This window comes from Mytilus californianus, unplaced genomic scaffold (genome assembly GCF_021869535.1).
Source record: "Mytilus californianus isolate M0D057914Y unplaced genomic scaffold, xbMytCali1.0.p SCAF_3, whole genome shotgun sequence".
Lineage (NCBI taxonomy): Eukaryota > Metazoa > Mollusca > Bivalvia > Mytilida > Mytilidae > Mytilus > Mytilus californianus.
Window position 1 is genome coordinate 117,649,932 of NW_026262679.1, and position 18,199 is coordinate 117,668,130.

Sequence of the window (18,199 nt, forward strand, 5' to 3'; positions counted from 1 at the left end):
TCACGTGGCAGGTGACCTCGACTCCAATTTTAATTGACTATTCCTACTGAAGGTCGATGGTTCTCTCCGGGCAATCCGGCTTCCTCCATCAATAAAAACTGACCGCCACGAAATAGCACAATATTGCTGAAAGTGGCGTTAAACATTAATCAATCAATCAATCAAATGAATATTTATAGAGACTAATCCAAGAATTCAAATATTGAAAAATATTCAACTAGTGACCGAAGAACACATTTTTTCCCGATACGCGTTGTTCGTAAATTAGTTATTAGTATTAATCGGTCACGAGTCTAATGTTTTTCGATATTTGAATTAGATATTCTTTTGAATGCACTAACCTTTATTTTAAATAGCAGAAAATGCAAGGAACTATATCTGTTTTTTATGTATTATCTATTTGTTTTGATGCAACTTCGTCGACAACTTCTTGTCACATTGTTGTTTGGCATTAAAGGAGTAAAATTATCTGATTAATTACACCTGCGAAATTATCTGATTTATTTCATCTGCGAAATTATCTGATTTATTTCATCTGCGAAATTATCTGATTTATTACACCTGTGAAATTATCCGATTTATTTCACCAGCGAAATTATCGGATTTATTACACCTGCGACATTATATGATTTATAACACCTGCGAAATTATCTGATTTATTATACCTGCGATATTATCGGATTTAATTCACCTGTGAAATTATCTGATTTATTACATCTGTGAAATTATAGGATTTATTTCACCTGTGAATTTATCGGTTTTTATCTCATTGAAAAATCACTGTATTTCGTTGTTACCAATGCAATTACTTCCGTTATTCGCAAGACACTAGACTTGTAGATATGTGATGCGACATATTTCTTGTGTTTGCCTCATGCTTCAGACTTCTGTCCGCACATCTTTGTTGACATCAAATATTCCTGACACGGTCGTTTTATGCTAATTTTCTTTTTACCTTAAGTTGAAATATTCGAAACCCTGAAATTTGTTTATCCCCAGGAATAGATGGCCATAGCTGCATTTTGGTATTTTCGCAATTTTTGTGGTTTTCAATGCTCTTCATTTTCGTATCTGTTTTGATTCGAACGCGACAAATGATTCTTATGTAGACGAAACGTCTGGAGTAATGATTAATAAGGCTGGTTGGTATCTTTGATTAGATTTTTCTTTAATAATTATCAGCAAGAAACGGCTGGACGAAATAGAATGAATTTCATAACAGCGTGGACATGGAAACATAGTAATTAAATGTTATCGTGTGTACCACTGGCTGTCGAAAACACAGACTTCACGCAATTACAGTATGGCAGGGGCCTCTCAATGGGGATAAACATAATTACTATCTTTACACATGTCCATTCATAAAAGAAAAGTTTTGCATGAAAGTTTATAGGAATATGTTATGAATATATTTATATACTCACAACAAAAAGTTTCTTTTGACAGAATGAGTATAATCAGAGGTGAGATCACCAAGTAATCGAGAAAAAAAAAAAGTTTATGTTTTTTCTTGCACCAATGTTCTGTGACTCCTTAAAAAAATAAGAAAACAATTATTCGTACGAGTTGATGTAGAGTAACCTACAACCAACTTTCATACTAAGATTATATTTGTTGGTAAAAAGAACCCCGGACCTTCATAAAAAAAATCATTTTAGTCCTCTGAGCTGCATATTTTTTTGCACGGAACAAACTTGAAATTTGAATCGAAGACTCCAACGATCAGATTTTCGTGAACATTCAAATATCATTCTAACAAAAAATAACTCGTGAAAATATCAAGAAGCATACGAATCCGGTCTTGTGTGCAAAAATTACGTTGATTGGAGTCAGAGTAGTTTTTGTGGAAACATTGATCAATATTTATTTTAGATACCTGAACACGTATAACAAAAGTTACGGGATCTATATAGATATAAGAAGATGTGGTATGAGTGCTAATGAGACAACTTTCCATCCAAGTCAAAATTTGTAAAAGTAAACCATTATAGGTCAAAGTACGGCCTTCAACACGGAGCCTTGGCTCGAACCAAACAGCAAGCTATAAAGGGCCCCAAAAATGACTAGTGTAAAACAATTCAAACAGGAAAAAAATTCTTACTTTTTTCGATTACTTGGTGATATCACCTCTGAATATACTCATTCTTTCAAAAGAAACTTTTTCCTGTGAGTATATAAATATATTCATGCAAAAAAAAAAAATCTATGAATGGACATGTGTAAAATAGTAATTATGTTTATCCCCATATCCCGTCTTTGTTGTCGACAGCCAGTGACCGACACGATATCATTTAAATATCAGGTGTCCATGTCCACACTGTTATGAAATTCATTCTATGTCTTGCACAAAGATGTCGATGTATAAAAGTGAGCCAAAAATACTGTAGTACAAAATGGTACCACAACGACTTAAGAAACGACTTTTTATTGAGACTGAAACCAAAGCTTTGTTGTAGGAACTACTAAAACCAGGAGAGATATTAGACACTCTATAAGGACAGGTATATTCGCCTTAGCAAGTGCAATCAATATATACATTCTACAAATCCAATTTTATACGTAAGCACATCCTTTAAATCTTATGTATAAAAGGGGACCTTAAAATGGTTAAGATATCCTATTTAAGACCCATCATAATGATGTATTCCATTAGAGTAATTATGATTTGCTTAGCATCTGACATGATAAGTATACTTTTAGGCTAAGCTATCTTACTGGCATAGTAAATCCCAAAAAGCGCTTCGGACGCACGAAATTTACGAAGTCTTTTTATTTTTATTTTGTGAGAAACATCTTTTTGTGCTATGATTTCAATGAAAATTTATATATAGGTAATGTATATATATATGTATAAGATGCCGTTCCAAATTAATCCCCGAGGTAAAAAATATCCTTCAACTGCCATTATGCATAAAACAAATCATAGTATTCTCGGATTTATGAAACTTGATACTTACTCAGAATATATCCTGATTTTTTTCCTTGTGTCAACATTAATGAAACTTAATCAGTCATCTCAGTACCAGAATCTATGACAAACGAGACGATTTTGATTTTGAAATGTAAATTTCCCTCACCTTAGCAGCAATTTACTAACTTCACCTGCATATGGTATTCAAGAGCTTGCAGCTGCTACTCGGACTTTATAAAACGTCACCAGTGTTTGAGCAGAAAGTTGATGAACCAGGGTTATGTCAAAGAACGTCTCGTCCTTTTTCTAAAAAAACAAATCATCGGAAGACCTTGTTGATAAATATTCCGTGTCAACTTCACAAATAATACATGATGGTCTTGAAGTATATATTCTAGGTACTGACGTTGTCTACCATCTAAATGGAGTGTTCTTGTTATTGGCTTTGTATATTTTTAAACTTTACTGCTTAGTCCATTTTTGGTAATACACCTTTTTGGCGTGGCTCGGTATTTATACATCTCGCTCTTGTCTTTTATTTTTGCTCATGTGCTTTGTCTATAGAGTGTCTATATGCCATTTTATTTTTCTTTGTTGGCACAGTTGTTTATTTTTATAGTGATTAAGAGTATAGCACAGTGTTGACTGCTGTACCCCAATTTTTGACATTTTTTCTTATAATGCCTTTAAGATTTGCCTACACATTATGTCAATATAATGGAATTCTATGCGACTGTCATACAAGTGAGAGGTTTTAAATTAGCTAGCTATCAAACCAGGTTTAATTCACTATTTTCTTCATACGGAAATGACTGTAGCAAGTCAGGAAAATGACAGTTGTTTTCCTTCATTTGATGTGAGTTTTTGTCTCGTCTGCGACATAGGTATTACAATCCGGCGGCGGAGTAAATTATTTGTTTAAAGCTTTATATTTCAGAAGGTAGAAGACCTGGATGTTTCATACTTTGTATGCAGATACCTTTTGTTACGAAGTTTACGTCTGTCATAAGTCCTTTGTCCTTGACCTCATTTTCATGGTTCAGTGACTGCTTAGAAAAAAATGCGCTTTTTTTTTGTTAAGTGAAATACTCACTTATGTGTAGTAGGATAACTATATTTGGTATATGGGTTCTTTGCAACGTCTACATATCCGTCAGGTAGGGTTCACCTGACCTCGACCTTATTTCATGGATCAGTAACCAAGTTTAAAGTTACGTGGTCAAGTCCGTATCAAAAGGTCAACTATATTTGGTGTATGGAATGATTGTTAGTGGTACATGTCCGACTGACAGGTTTCATCTGACCTTGACCTCAGTTTCATGGTTCATTGAACAATGTTTAGTTTTTGTGGTTTGGACTATTTCTCAGATACTATAAGCAATAGGACAACTATATTTGGTGTATGGAATGGTTGTAAGGGGTACATGTCCGACTGACAGATTTCATCTGACCTTGACCACAATTTCATGGTTCATGAACAATGTTTTATTAGTTTTTGTGGTTTGGTCTATTTCTCAGATACTTTAAGCAACAGGTCAATTATATTTAGTGTATGGAATGATTGTAAGGGGTACATGTCTGTCTTGCAGGGTCCATATGACCTTCACCTCATTTTTGGTTCATTGAACAATGTTTAGTTTTTGTGTTTAACCTATTTCTCAGATACTATAAGCAGTAGGTCAACTATATTTTGTGTATGGAATAATTGTAAAGTATACATGTCCGACTGACAGATTTTATCTGACCTTGACCTCAATTTCATGGTTCATTGAACAATGTTTAGTTTTTGTGGTTTTGTCTATTTCTCAGATACTTTAAGCAATAGGCCAACCATATTTGGTGTATGGAATGATTGTCATGTGTACATGTCTGTTTGCCAGGTCTCATCTGACCTCGACTTCATTTTCATGGTTCATTGGACATTTTTTAGTTTTTGTGGTTTGGTATATTTCGCAAATATTATAAGCAATAGGTCAATTATATTTAGTGTATGGAATACTTGTGAGGTGCACATGTCTGTCTTGCAGGGTTCATATGACCTTAGCTTCATTTTAATGGTTCATTGGTCAATGTTAAGTGTATGTGATACTTGTAGTAAAACCTTCATATTACAGAAATTCAACATAAATTTGATGATAAGTAAAACAGTCGAGACATTTCAGCGTGTGCACTTTTGTTGATTTTGCCATCCGAAAAGGGACTTTCCGTTTTGAATTTTTCTTGGAATTCGGTGTTTTTGTTATTTTAATTTTTAAACGTAATTAAGTGTATTGCTTTGTTTGTATCAGATTAAGTATGAGTTTATGTGCCTTACACAAAAATGTGCAAGCGGGGTCTTAATTGACATTGTCAAGTTTTTTAGTTATAAGGGTAATCATAATCTACTTAGCATAGGGCATCATTAAATACCATAAATGATTATACATATTTTACTTTACATTCCAAAGGAGTATATATCTCTCATCTGATACGAAATTTCATGGCGTATGTTTCCTATCATGATTTTCTTAATAATTATCGCTCACAAGAAAGTTTTTCCTTGAGGGTTCCAAATGGAATAATTGAAGTCATCCCTTTGGAAATTAAACATTCGCCACCATTAGTTAGTTGACCGCTATATAATATCTGTGTCACAGATGTTCACTGATATGATCATCTCGTCATGAACATGATCCCATCTTCGTTTCCTCGATTGCGATATTACCCTTCGTTTACCTGAGTTTTCATGAACGCTCTAGCCTAAAAAAAAATACAAAAAAAAGAAAACGAATAGAAAAAAAAAATAGAAAGCGTAATTACGCGAGAACCTATACGACCAGAAAGGACCCATATTAAACTGCATGTGCATTTAAAAAAATGAAGCTCTCTTTAAATTATGTATTTTACAAGATAAATTGAAACTTTTGATGGTTAATGATGACCATTTCAATTCGAGATATTTTGCTTGCTGATGAAAATTGTAAATCATATCTTAATTGGATTTCTCCTCTTTTATCTATTATGATATGATATATAATATCTGTTTGTTTTTGTCTGATTAAAATAAGAGTCATCCAACTAATTTAAGGTACTTTAAAACCTGTTTTGATCATTGTAATTTCAAGATTGACTTAAACATCCCATTTAAAAATTTGAATGTTTTATACAACAGCTTTGTTGATGCATCTGTGTAAAGATAAATATACTGAAGAATGATGACCATTATAAATGTCTGAATGATTGAAGAGTGTAATGATTGTACAACTTAAAATATTTAGTCATCATATAAGTCAATAGTAAAAAAAAATGAAATCTGAAATAAAATCACATCGTTTTTAAGATTCTCTATTCAGTAAAAAAATCAAAAATTTGTTTAACTAATACTTTTAATTGAAAAAGGAATTGAAACCAAATTTATCATATAATCCAGGATTAAAATTTTGTACTCCAGATGCTAGTTTTACCCACAAAAGACTCATCAGTGACGCTCGAATTAAAAAGTTTGCACATCTTGTCCAGTTAATGTTATTATATGTAGGTCAACAGTTACGAATATTTAACTTTAATGTATTACATTTCATGGATCATATTCGCTGATATGGTGTGTAATGTTCATATAGTCCCTTATCTTTGGCACGAAACTTTCCCACACAGTTGATGACCTTTTTATTGATAAATATTTGAAAAAGAAATTAATTATGATGTTTTGAAAAGACGAAAACAATTAAAAAGCAAATAAACATGAAAATAGGGAATTGATAAATTCTGAAATTATACTGTATTATTTCCGATATGACAAGTGAAAGTTGATAAGATGACTAAATATATGCAAGTCAAAATCATTTATCAAAGGTTAAATAACAAAAATACCGAACTCCAACGAAAATTCAAAACGGAAAGTCCTTTATCAAATGGCAACATCAAAAGCTCAAACACATCAAACGAAAGGAAAACAACTGTCATATTCTTGACTTGATACATGCATTTTCAGAAAATGGTGGATTAAACCTTGCTATTCAAACCTCTCACTTGTATGACAGTCACATACAATTCTATTATATTGACAACAATGTGTGAAGAAAACAAAATGACATTATAGGTTAAAAATGTAAAAAATTGGGGTAAAGCAGTCAACATTGTGTTATAAACTTTATCACTATACAAACAAACAAGTATGTCACAATGAAAAAAACAAAATGGAATATAGACACTATATAGACTAAACACGTAAGAAAAAATGAAAGACAAAGAACTATAAATTTATAAAATAACATCTTACATTTTACTGTTATTACATTAGTCTCAGTAATAATGTATTTCATATGTTTCTGGTTTCCTTCTTTCTATATTCTATTCAAGCTTTAGACTTTTGCACTTAAAAGGTTAGCATATCCATTTGGGGTTTATGCGATCCCCTCCGTTTTTAGTTTGTTATTTTGATTTGCCTTCGTATTCGAATTATATGATTTTAACATCGATAAACTACTGTTGCCTATATTTAACTTCTGGTTTGCTTAGTAACATTATACTCTATAAGAGCATTCTGCATCATAAAGTATCCTTAGACAGTTACCTTGCTTAACATCCGGTAGACTTTTGAAAACAAATACAAGTAAGGATAGCTCTACAATTAGTGGTGCTCTTATTGTAAGCAAGTTGATTTCTTGAAATTTTATCAGTAGATAAGAAAATACCAGCGCATTTGTTTTAGCAGAATTTTAAGAATACATTCGACAATACAAGAAGAGAGAGACTTCCAAAAAAAAAATAATAAAAGACAAAACCTGTCTACTAAAAATTAACAAAAGACACATATACACCTGTTAGATCTACATATTAAACTAAGGTTGTAACGATATCAGGTGCTGTGTGATAGAAATATATTGGCACCATTATTCAAATAAATTACCCTGTCGTAATCCGTTACTTCCAGACTGAAGAGAACAAAAAATGTCTGTATTTTCATGAATTCATGTTTTGGTGATCTTTCTCTTCGATGAGACATATGAATGGGGACAATTTTTTTTTCTCGTGCTTCGTAATACCTTCTATTGATAGTTGAAAAATTAGCAATTAGTGTTTTAAAATGAACTGAATAGTTTGAATATCGGTTGTAATTAACATCGGAACTCATTGCATAATTTGTTGAAACATGCCTTCTGTTAATGACAATAAGAGAAGGCAGGATGGGGGATCAAGGGGAGGTTTTAAAAAATGTGTGCATTTTGGGTTCTGTGTTTGTTAGCCCTGCTAATTCAATCAAAACTTGTATACAGTCGGATTGAAAACATGTAAAAACCAAAACCAAATATGTTATGACATTTATTTTCATTCATATTCGTCACTTGATAAACGATAAAAATATAAAGTTACAAGCCGAAAGGCATATCGTGTACGTCAGTCAAGTATTTTTGATATTGAACGTCAGTTTGGAAAGCAGATATAGATACGTAGAAGGTTTACAGCAAAGGACACTCTTTTGAACATGTCAACTGTCAATAACATGTCAAAAGATCCATGTCTGCTAGGAAACTACTAATATTACGTCATACTGCATGTTTAAAAACTTGTTAAAGCCTAATCAAAATACAATTTTTATTACGTAATTAAGCAATATTTCTGAATAAATAGCCCAATTCAAAAGTTAATTAAATTTGTTTCAATAAAACTTTCCGAACTTGTAGTTGGTTATACTATGTTCGTCATTAGAAATTTACTGGAGTGTTTCTCTTTTAGAAATGCATTCACTGCTTTTTAACTTTTGTATACTAAACGCACGTCTGGCGTACAAAACTATAAAGCTGGTATCTTTGATAAGTTTTTCACTGAGTTTTGTAGTTTTTATTTTTTCTATATCGTCCCACATGAAGTGGTTATCATTCCCGATTTGAACCATAGACATCTTAGATTATGTTATTTTCTTTGAAATAAAAGACGAAAGAAAATTGCTTTAAAAATAAAATGTTAACGAAATAACGAAATCAATAGAACATCACGCTAAATCGTTGATCTGTATGGTAGCTTAAAGTTAAACAAACTAACAGAAGATACTACATACATAACTCCTGGTCTTTCGAAGTACGGATAATCGTGCTATTATGACATTAAGCCATATACTAGCAAGCGATGATTTATTTAAAAATATTTAAATAAGTGAAATCTAACCTTGTGTCAATCTACAAATTCGACTGTTTTTGTTCCATATCTTTTGTTGACATATCAATTATGATGCCTCAATCGTCATCGGTAAACTGAAAAAAAAGATTTAAACTATATGAGTAGTATTTGTATGAGGTTTTGGATTTTATTTCCTCTAATTTCAGGTGTAAATACAGGACTTACGCGCATGATCTCCCAACAACAAGTATCATAATTCCATTTTATGACGAATGGCCATCGATTTTAATTCGAACTTTATACAGCATAATAAACAGAACTCCTAGACATTTACTTCAAGAGATTATATTGGTAGATGACAACAGTCAAATGGGTATGTTGTTTTTTTAGGGGGGGGGGGGGGGGTGATGATAACAATGATGATGACCTCCAACAGGGTATAACTCTTGCCAAAATTGCGTCAATCGAATGCTATCTATTGAATATCCTATTCAAAATATATATTACTAGAAATTCATTGAGTGTGGTTGAAAAGTGATTGTTGTGTAAAATTAAGGTCTGTACGTTGTAATTATGATAAAGATTTCCCTTATCATTTGGGTCACAGTATTCATGGTGTTGTGACAATTAAACTAAGGCAAAGTTTGTCATATGTTATAAGTATGACATTAGAAAGATCAGCTCGTATTACCTGAAACTTTTAAAAGTTTAAAATTTTTATATCTTGTTATCTTTTTTGGTTAAAGCGCGCCTTGAGTAAAAAAAGGATAAGGAGTATACGTCAATAGCATAGTACCAAACAGTGCAGTAACAAAAACAAACCCACCACAAAAGACATTTATAGGTCTTCATGTTGTCTACCTTAGTCTAGAAAGGTTGTGAAGAAAGTTAACAGATTACTTTCGTCAAGACAAATTTCTAAATTGACAAGACCATTATGCAATGAACAAAGACAACCATGGAAATGATTCCCGACTTGGACTGATGATTTTTGAATAACACCTTGTATCTTCTCTTTTATGGAAAAGTCACCCATGAGACAAATATTGACATTTTTATTTCATTTAATAATTGCATTACATTATTTTTTGTGCAAATAAGTGTATTCACTTTCTACTCTGAAGTTGCTGTGACAAATGGGAAGAATAAAGGAAAAGTTTTTATTCGTTTGTACAATGATACATTATAAAATATAATATACTAAAAGGAAACTAATCATTTAGCATCATATATGTTTTACTTATAGGGTCACTCTCATGGATACAGATAAAGACCCCTCCCCCTTTCCAAAAACAAAAAAACAAAACAAGAATGTGTCCATAGTACACGGATGCCCCACTCGCACTATCATTTTCTATGTTCAGTTAACCGTGAAATTTGGGTCAAAACTCTAATTTGGCATTAAAATTAGAAATATCATATCATAGGGAACATGTGTACTAAGTTTCAAGTTGATTAGACTTCTACTTCATCAAAAACTACATTGACCAAAAACTTTAACCTGAAGCGGGAAAGACGGATGAACGAACGGACGCACAGACCAGAAAACATAATGCCCTACTACTATCGTAGGTTGGGCATAAAACCTCCTATGTTGACCTGTAGATGTCCTTTCCTTGTATTTTTGTTTTGTTGCTGTCTCATCCACGTATATCCCATATATACTTTTAAGTCATTAACAAATGAAAACCTAGCAAATGATGATAACATCCAACGTGGCAATTAAAGGGAAATAACTCTTGCCAAAATTACGTCAATCGATGCTATCGATTGAATATTCTATTCAAAATATATGTATAACTAGAAATTGAGTATGGTTAAAAAGCGAATGTTGTGTAAAATTAAAGTCTGCGCGTTGTAATTATGATAAAGATTTCTCTTATCATTGGGATCACAGTATTGTAACAATTAATTATAAACTAAGGCAAAGTTTGTCATATGTTATAAGTATGATGTTAGAAAGATCAGCTCGTATTTTCGGAAACTTCTCAGTCAGTTAGTGTTTCAAATACCGTTTCAATAGTATTGTTGTACTACCCCCCTCTTTTTAAATAAACATTATAGTGGTTGCAGGACAATTGTGTAGACTTTATTTTGACAGCTACCTATCTATTTCGGTTAAAGCGCGCCTTGAGTTAAGTCATAAGATAAGTTGTATAAGTCAATTGCATACTACCAAACAGCGCAGGAACAACACAAAATAACCACAAAAGACATTTATAGATCTTCATATGGTCTACCCTTAGTCTAGAAAGGTTGTGAATAAAGTTAACAGATTACCTTCACCAAGACAAATTTTTAAGATGACGAAACCATTCTGCAATGAACAAAGACAAAAATTGAAATGATTCTTGACTTAGACTGATGATTTTTGAATGACACCTTGGTGTTTTCTCTTTTATGGAAAAGGCACACACAAACATAAGGCGAAGTTATAGTATATATGTGATTGTTGTACTTCAAAATGACTAAAAAGTATAATAACAAAAATAGAACTCCAAGGAAAATTCAAATCGGAAAGTCCCTTATCAAATGGCAAAATCAAAAGCTCAAACACATCAAACGAATTTAAAACAACTGTCATATTCCTTTGTCATATGACTAAAAGTCTGGTTAGATATTTGGTTTTTTTTTATAAAATATGTTTTAGTATTTTTTGTTACGATTAATTGGTATACGTTATTATTACAGGTTAAACATATTCTATTTAACATTTAATACTATTTGTTTATATCAATTCAAATATCGATTAATCAATCACATCTCATAGAATAATAGTTTAAGATTCTTCCCGTTGACACAATTTATCTGAAGAGACAGGTCGTTCATAGATAAAATGAAGTGTTACCTTAGATAAAACAACCAGACATAGCAATGTCAACAAACGTAAGTCGTGGTCACACATAAGACGACAACTATTTACATTTTAATATCTTTAATAATTTATATAACACTATTTCTGTGCAAATATGTGTATTCCGTGTATTGACTTTTGACTATATGAAGATGCCGTGTAGGACGATAAACACACAAGCAACCGATTTTCGACTCTTTTCAAGTATTTGCAAGTTGAATATTTACTTTTAGGTGTAGGTCAGCTATTTGCAACTCCCCGCAGATACTTTCTTGTCATTCTTAACGAAGAATCTAAATAAATTAACAAAAAAAAAATAGAATCTGTATGACAAATCGGAAGAATAAAGGAAATTGTCTATTTTTTCCGTTTACACAATGATACGTAATCAAATATACTTAAAAGAGGACTAACCATTTGCCTTGCATATGTTTACATATAGTATCCTTTTATGGTCATGTAATAGTATAAAGATAAACAACGAACAAAAATACCCTATGGTGACCTATAGATATCCGTGTCTTTGTAGTGTTTGGTTGCTGTCTTACGTATATACCATATTTACTTTAAGTCATTAACAAATGAAAACCTAAGCAATTCATCGTAATTTCAGATTAACTGACATGAGATATAACTGTTTAACAATATGATATATTTACAGTTGAGCTGAAAAGGCCCCTAGATGAGTATATCAATGACAATTTTCCTAAAGGCATAATAAAGGTTCTACGTAACCCTACACGTTTAGGCTTAATCAAGGCTCGGTTAAAAGGATGGCGGGAATCTACTGGACAAGTTGTTGTGTTCTTTGACAGTCACATGGAAGTCAATATAGACTGGTAAGTTACTTTAGTGTTCTTTGACAGTCACATGGAAGTCAATATAGACTGGTCAGTTACTTTGGTGTTCTTTGACAGTCACATAGAAGTCAATATAGACTGGTAAGTTACTTTGGTGTTCTTTGACAGTCACATGGAAGTCAATATAGACTGGTCAGTTACTTTGGTGTTCTTTGACAGTCACATAGAAGTCAATATAGACTGGTAAGTTACTTTGGTGTTCTTTGACAGTCACATGGAAGTCAATATAGACTGGTCAGTTACTTTGGTGTTCTTTGACAGTCACATAGAAGTCAATATAGACTGGTAAGTTACTCTGGTGTTCTTTGACCTTCACATGGAAGTCAATATAGACTGGTAAGTTACTTTGGTGTTCTTTGACAGTCACATGGAAGTCAATATAGACTGGTAAGTTACTTTAGTGTTCTTTGACAGTCACATGGAAGTCAATATAGACTGGTAAGTTACTTTGGTGTTCTTTGACAGTCACATGGAAGTCAATATAGACTGGTAAGTTACTTTAGTGTTCTTTGACAGTCACATGGAAGTCAATATAGACTGGTAAGTTACTTTTGTGTTCTTTGACAGTCACATGGAAGTCAATATAGACTGGTAAGTTACTTTAGTGTTCTTTGACAGTCACATGGAAGTCAATATAGACTGGTAAGTTACTTTGGTGTTCTTTGACAGTCACATGGAAGTCAATATAGACTGGTAAGTCACTTTAGTATAACGGTGAAAAAATAATCATATGAGTCACGTTAACGTTAAAAAAAGATGCCAATCCTACAAATAGGTAGTAGTATAATTAATCAGTCTGGAGATAAGATATAAATCTATAACTATACAGACATGGGTGTAGAAACTGTGTAAATCGACGGCATTTCAAAACAAAAGCAAAATAAGTGTAAATATTTCAAGCTGTTCATCCATCATTGAATCATAATCATATTCGTGTATTCCTGCTATGGACAATATTACACTGCTTATAGAATTCAGTTGTAGTACCGTTTAAATAGATGATGTGAGATGGGAGCAGAGGGTTAAGGTTTGAAGGGTTAATTTCTTTTGTTGAAGAACCCCATTATTTATTAAAAGAAAAATAGCAATGCAAGTGTTGCGTTCTTGATGTATTGGTTATTTAAAAGTATTTAGTAAATGTTTTGCTCGGATACATAGATCCTTATGCTAGATCCCTCTTAATATATGTAGGATCTTTGAAGACGTAACAATTGTTTGAATGAAAAAAAAAAAAAAACACAGACGCCGAGAAAGTGGTACGATACAAAATATGTGATTGCAATGTAGAAACACGAAACAGTTAATGATTGCCATCCTTCTCTTTTGAAGTAGTTTATGTTTAGCCTAGAATACATCTCTATTTGTTATACCTCTGTGAATAGAAAACACATAGTCATATCATATCAATCATATTCTTTCAGGTTACAACCCTTACTTACAGAGGTAAAAAAGGACAGAAAAACAATAGCTATGGGTGTACTTGATTATGTCAATGCAGAAAGTTTTGAATATCGTTTTAACGAGGGTTATATGACTCGTTATGGGTTTGATTGGAGGCTTGTATTTTTCGAAACTTTCTTCAGACAGGATCAGATTGGAGCGACAGAGGAAGACGTAAGGCCGTATGTAAATATTTTAATAGCAAAGATCAGGAAAAGTAGTTCAACAGAAAAGCTTTAAATATGTCTTGAATAGTAAATCTTGCATTAATTTAAACAATTTACAGGCCATATTATGTATGTATCATAAATGTATTATTTTCATATAATTATTACAACTGATCAAAAACATAAAAAGGATGAAAAAAAAATAGATAAAATCGAATGGCTAGTGAGATTAATTCTGATTGTAGACAAATGTGTCATTAAATTAATTTTTTTTTACTGTAAATCAAGATAACAGGCCGCTTAGTAGCCACTATTTTGTTACTTGCTTGATGTAAACGATTCATTTTAATTGTACATCATCAGTTTCGCTGGAATAAAAGTTCTACATCTTCACTCAATTTTAAGTTAACACACACACACACACAGGTAAAGTAGGCATTCGATAATTTTGACTGTGTCTTTATATGTTCAGGATATGACATATATTATTATTGAAACTAAGGTTGCATATTTCTCATGATACAATTTTCAAGTTGTATATGTCATTAGCACTAGACCTTAGCTAAGGAATGTTACCCCATAAACATATGTCATTGGCAATGGAGGTTAGCAAAGGAATGTTACCCCATAAACATATGTCATTGGCAATGGAGGTTAGCAAAGGAATGTTACCCCATAAACATATGTCATAGGCAATGGAGGTTAGCAAAGGAATGTTACCCCATAAACATATGTCATTGGCAATGGAGGTTAGCAAAGGAATGTTACCCCATAAACATATGTCATAGGCAATGGAGGTTAGCAAAGGAATGTTACCCCATAAACACATGTCATTGGCAATGGAGGTTAGCAAAGGAATGTTACCCCATAAACACATGTCATTAGAACTGGAGGTTAGCAAAGGAATGTTACCCCCATAAACATATGTCATTGGCAATGGAGGTTAGCAAAGGAATGTTACCCCATAAACACATGTCATTGGAACTGGAGGTTAGCAAAGGAATGTTACCCCCATAAACATATGTCATTGGAACTGGAGGTTAGCAAAGGAATGTTACCCCCATAAACATATGTCATTGGCAATGGAGGTTGGCAAAGGAATGTTACCCCCATAAACATATGTCATAGGCAATGGAGGTTAGCAAAGGAATGTTACCCCCATAAACATATGTCATTGGAACTGGAGGTTAGCAAAGGAATGTTACCCCCATAAACATATGTCATTGGCAATGGAGGTTGGCAAAGGAATGTTACCCCCATAAACATATGTCATAGGCAATGGAGGTTAGCAAAGGAATGTTACCCCATAAACACATGTCATTGGAACTGGAGGTTAGCAAAGGAGAGTAATCCATTTGAACAAGTCAGAGACAAGTAAGTTGTGTGTTTTGCCTATGCTTTGATCATTGCAGGAGTAAAACGTTAAGAAAAAAAAATAATTTGCCTTTAGTTATCATTTTTTCTATTAATTATATATTTCAGAGGTACGGTAATGGTTGGTGCTGCTTATGCCGTGGACAGTAAATATTTTGGTGAAATCGGCGCTTATGATGAAGGCATGACTGTATGGGGTGGTGAAAATCTAGAAATGTCTTGGAGGGTATGCATTAATTGTACATTGAATATACACACATGGATTGTTTTAAATATCTTTGAGGGAGAAGGGTTAATTTTCCTAAACCCTTTGTTTAGTGATATTTCTAGGGCATTACGCAGAGTGTCAAAAATTAAGATCTCTATATGGACAATACAAGACCACATGGCTTAAGCAACTAAACAGAAATATGTTGTCTTGTTTTGTTAACGTCTGAACTATACCTTTATTTATGTTTAAAGTTGTATTGGGACGATATATATCTTATATGAGTACTTGTCATGTACTATGGACACTTGGTAATTCTTGAAGGCTACATTTGGGAGTATTTTTGTTTCGTCACATCTTTATATTCGTATCTACCCAACGCTGGATAATTTGAATTATAAATTACTGTAAAATATATACATTACATTTATTTACTTTATTGCCTTTACACTATATGTTTTTTTTATTTATATAATTCTGGTTGTTATTAAAGGTATGGATGTGTGGTGGACGCTTTGTTCACCTCCCTTGCTCTCATCTCGGACATATAGCACGTACACAGCCCTACGAATTTCCCGGTGGTAGACGGAATATTGAGGTTTACAATTACAAACGGGCGGTAGAAGTGTGGATGGAACCGAATCACAAACAGTTTATTTATGATCATTTCCCTGAAATGGCGGTAAGATGAATGTTAAATATCGATATATTTGGCTCACCGAGCAAATATATTTCATAATTATGTAAAGTTAACGGTTTAAAATAGATTCTTAAAAAGAAATGTACAAAACCAAATAAAGACCTCAAAATAATTGATTCTTAAACTCACTAAAAAGCTAGTGCTGATATAAGACATACTGTATTCTTTTGAAGTACAGTCTGAAGTAGCTGGCTGCTAAAATATATGGTACTTATACTGGAAAACTCTTTTTATTAATCTTTTTCAGGGTCGTGTATTCTTTAATTTCTTTCTGTCTTTATTACAGACTATTAACGCTGGTGATTTATCAGAACGGTTTAAGCTGAAGGAGAAACTACAGTGTAAAAATTTCACTTGGTTTATCACAAATGTCTGGCCGGAACTGTCAATCTTTGATCATAATGTATTTGCTTGGGGATCAGTAAGTATTAGGCAGTTACCAGCAAAGTAGTGCTTTGTGACCGTTTAGTATTATGCAAATGCAAACAAAGTAAGACTTGGGCACCAGTAAAAAGTAAAATAACAGAAATACCGAACTCCAAGGAAATTCAAAACGGAAAGTCCTGTATCAAATGGCAAAATCAAAAGCCCAAACACATCAAACGAATGAAAAACAACGGTCATATTCATGAAGTGGTACAGGCATTTGCTTATATAGAAAATGATTAAACCTGGTTTTATAGCTAGCTAAACCTCTCACTTGTATGACACTCGCATACAATTCCATTATATTGACAACAATGTGTGAGCATTAGGCAGATGCAAGCAAAGTAACAATGGGACAATCAAAGCATATCACCCACAGAAAAACATAGAAGACTATGATTTAAAGACAAAAGACAACAAAAGTTGTCAAAACAATACACCGAAAACAAAAACAAAAGGTTTAGTGTAAAGACATTTTATTAACGAATTCGTTATGTATGGCTACAAGCGACAATAAATACGTACTATACAAGTAATATAATAATTAGGATAAGGAAACAAGAGCACTGCTCTTGTATAAATCCGTCTCCCTAAAAGGTAAACAAAAGGTTTAGTGGTTTCTTCCTAAAAAAGTGACAGCCTTTGTGTTATTACTATTGTTTACATCCAATAATGTATGGTTACTGCCAAGATTCATACCGTAGCGGGATAAAATATGTCAAACATTACGACGTTTTCAAATTCACAAACCATCCTTAAATGGATATTTTTAAAATTGATTACAAAGTTTATCAGGACAAATGATGGACAACAGAAATACCACAAGAACAAAACGAAACTATAGCAAATGAACACGAGTCCAATAAAATTAGGAGCGAAAATAAGGCATGATCCCTGTAATAAATATTTTTGTTGACAAATCCACAGAGAATTGAAAGGTTATCACAAAGACAAATTTGGTTTTCTTTTTGAAATAGATGTAGCGTAGCGTTCGGTAAATAATGGTGACTTTTTTGTTCCTCTTTTTTAATATGTTTATTCTAGTACTAAGGAATGTAAATAATATAAAAATCAGAAGATGTGGTGTGATTGCCAATGGGACAACTCTCCACAAGAGACCAAATGACACAGAAATTAACAACTATATGTCACCGTACGGTCTT

The 18,199-nt window shown here is 32.7% G+C and overlaps 1 protein-coding gene across 2 annotated transcripts in view; it reads left to right on the plus strand.

Moving 5' to 3' along the window:
- LOC127735940 (polypeptide N-acetylgalactosaminyltransferase 1-like) overlaps window positions 1–18,199 on the plus strand; it is an 81,102-nt gene that overhangs the window by 55,360 nt on the left and 7,543 nt on the right. For both annotated transcript variants that reach the window (XM_052246389.1, XM_052246391.1), the window contains exons 2-7: window positions 9,214–9,380; window positions 12,523–12,700; window positions 14,143–14,343; window positions 15,811–15,928; window positions 16,404–16,592; window positions 16,897–17,031. In XM_052246389.1, the coding sequence (XP_052102349.1) occupies window positions 9,214–9,380; window positions 12,523–12,700; window positions 14,143–14,343; window positions 15,811–15,928; window positions 16,404–16,592; window positions 16,897–17,031 (988 nt within the window). The remainder of the gene's footprint in view (window positions 1–9,213; window positions 9,381–12,522; window positions 12,701–14,142; window positions 14,344–15,810; window positions 15,929–16,403; window positions 16,593–16,896; window positions 17,032–18,199) is intronic.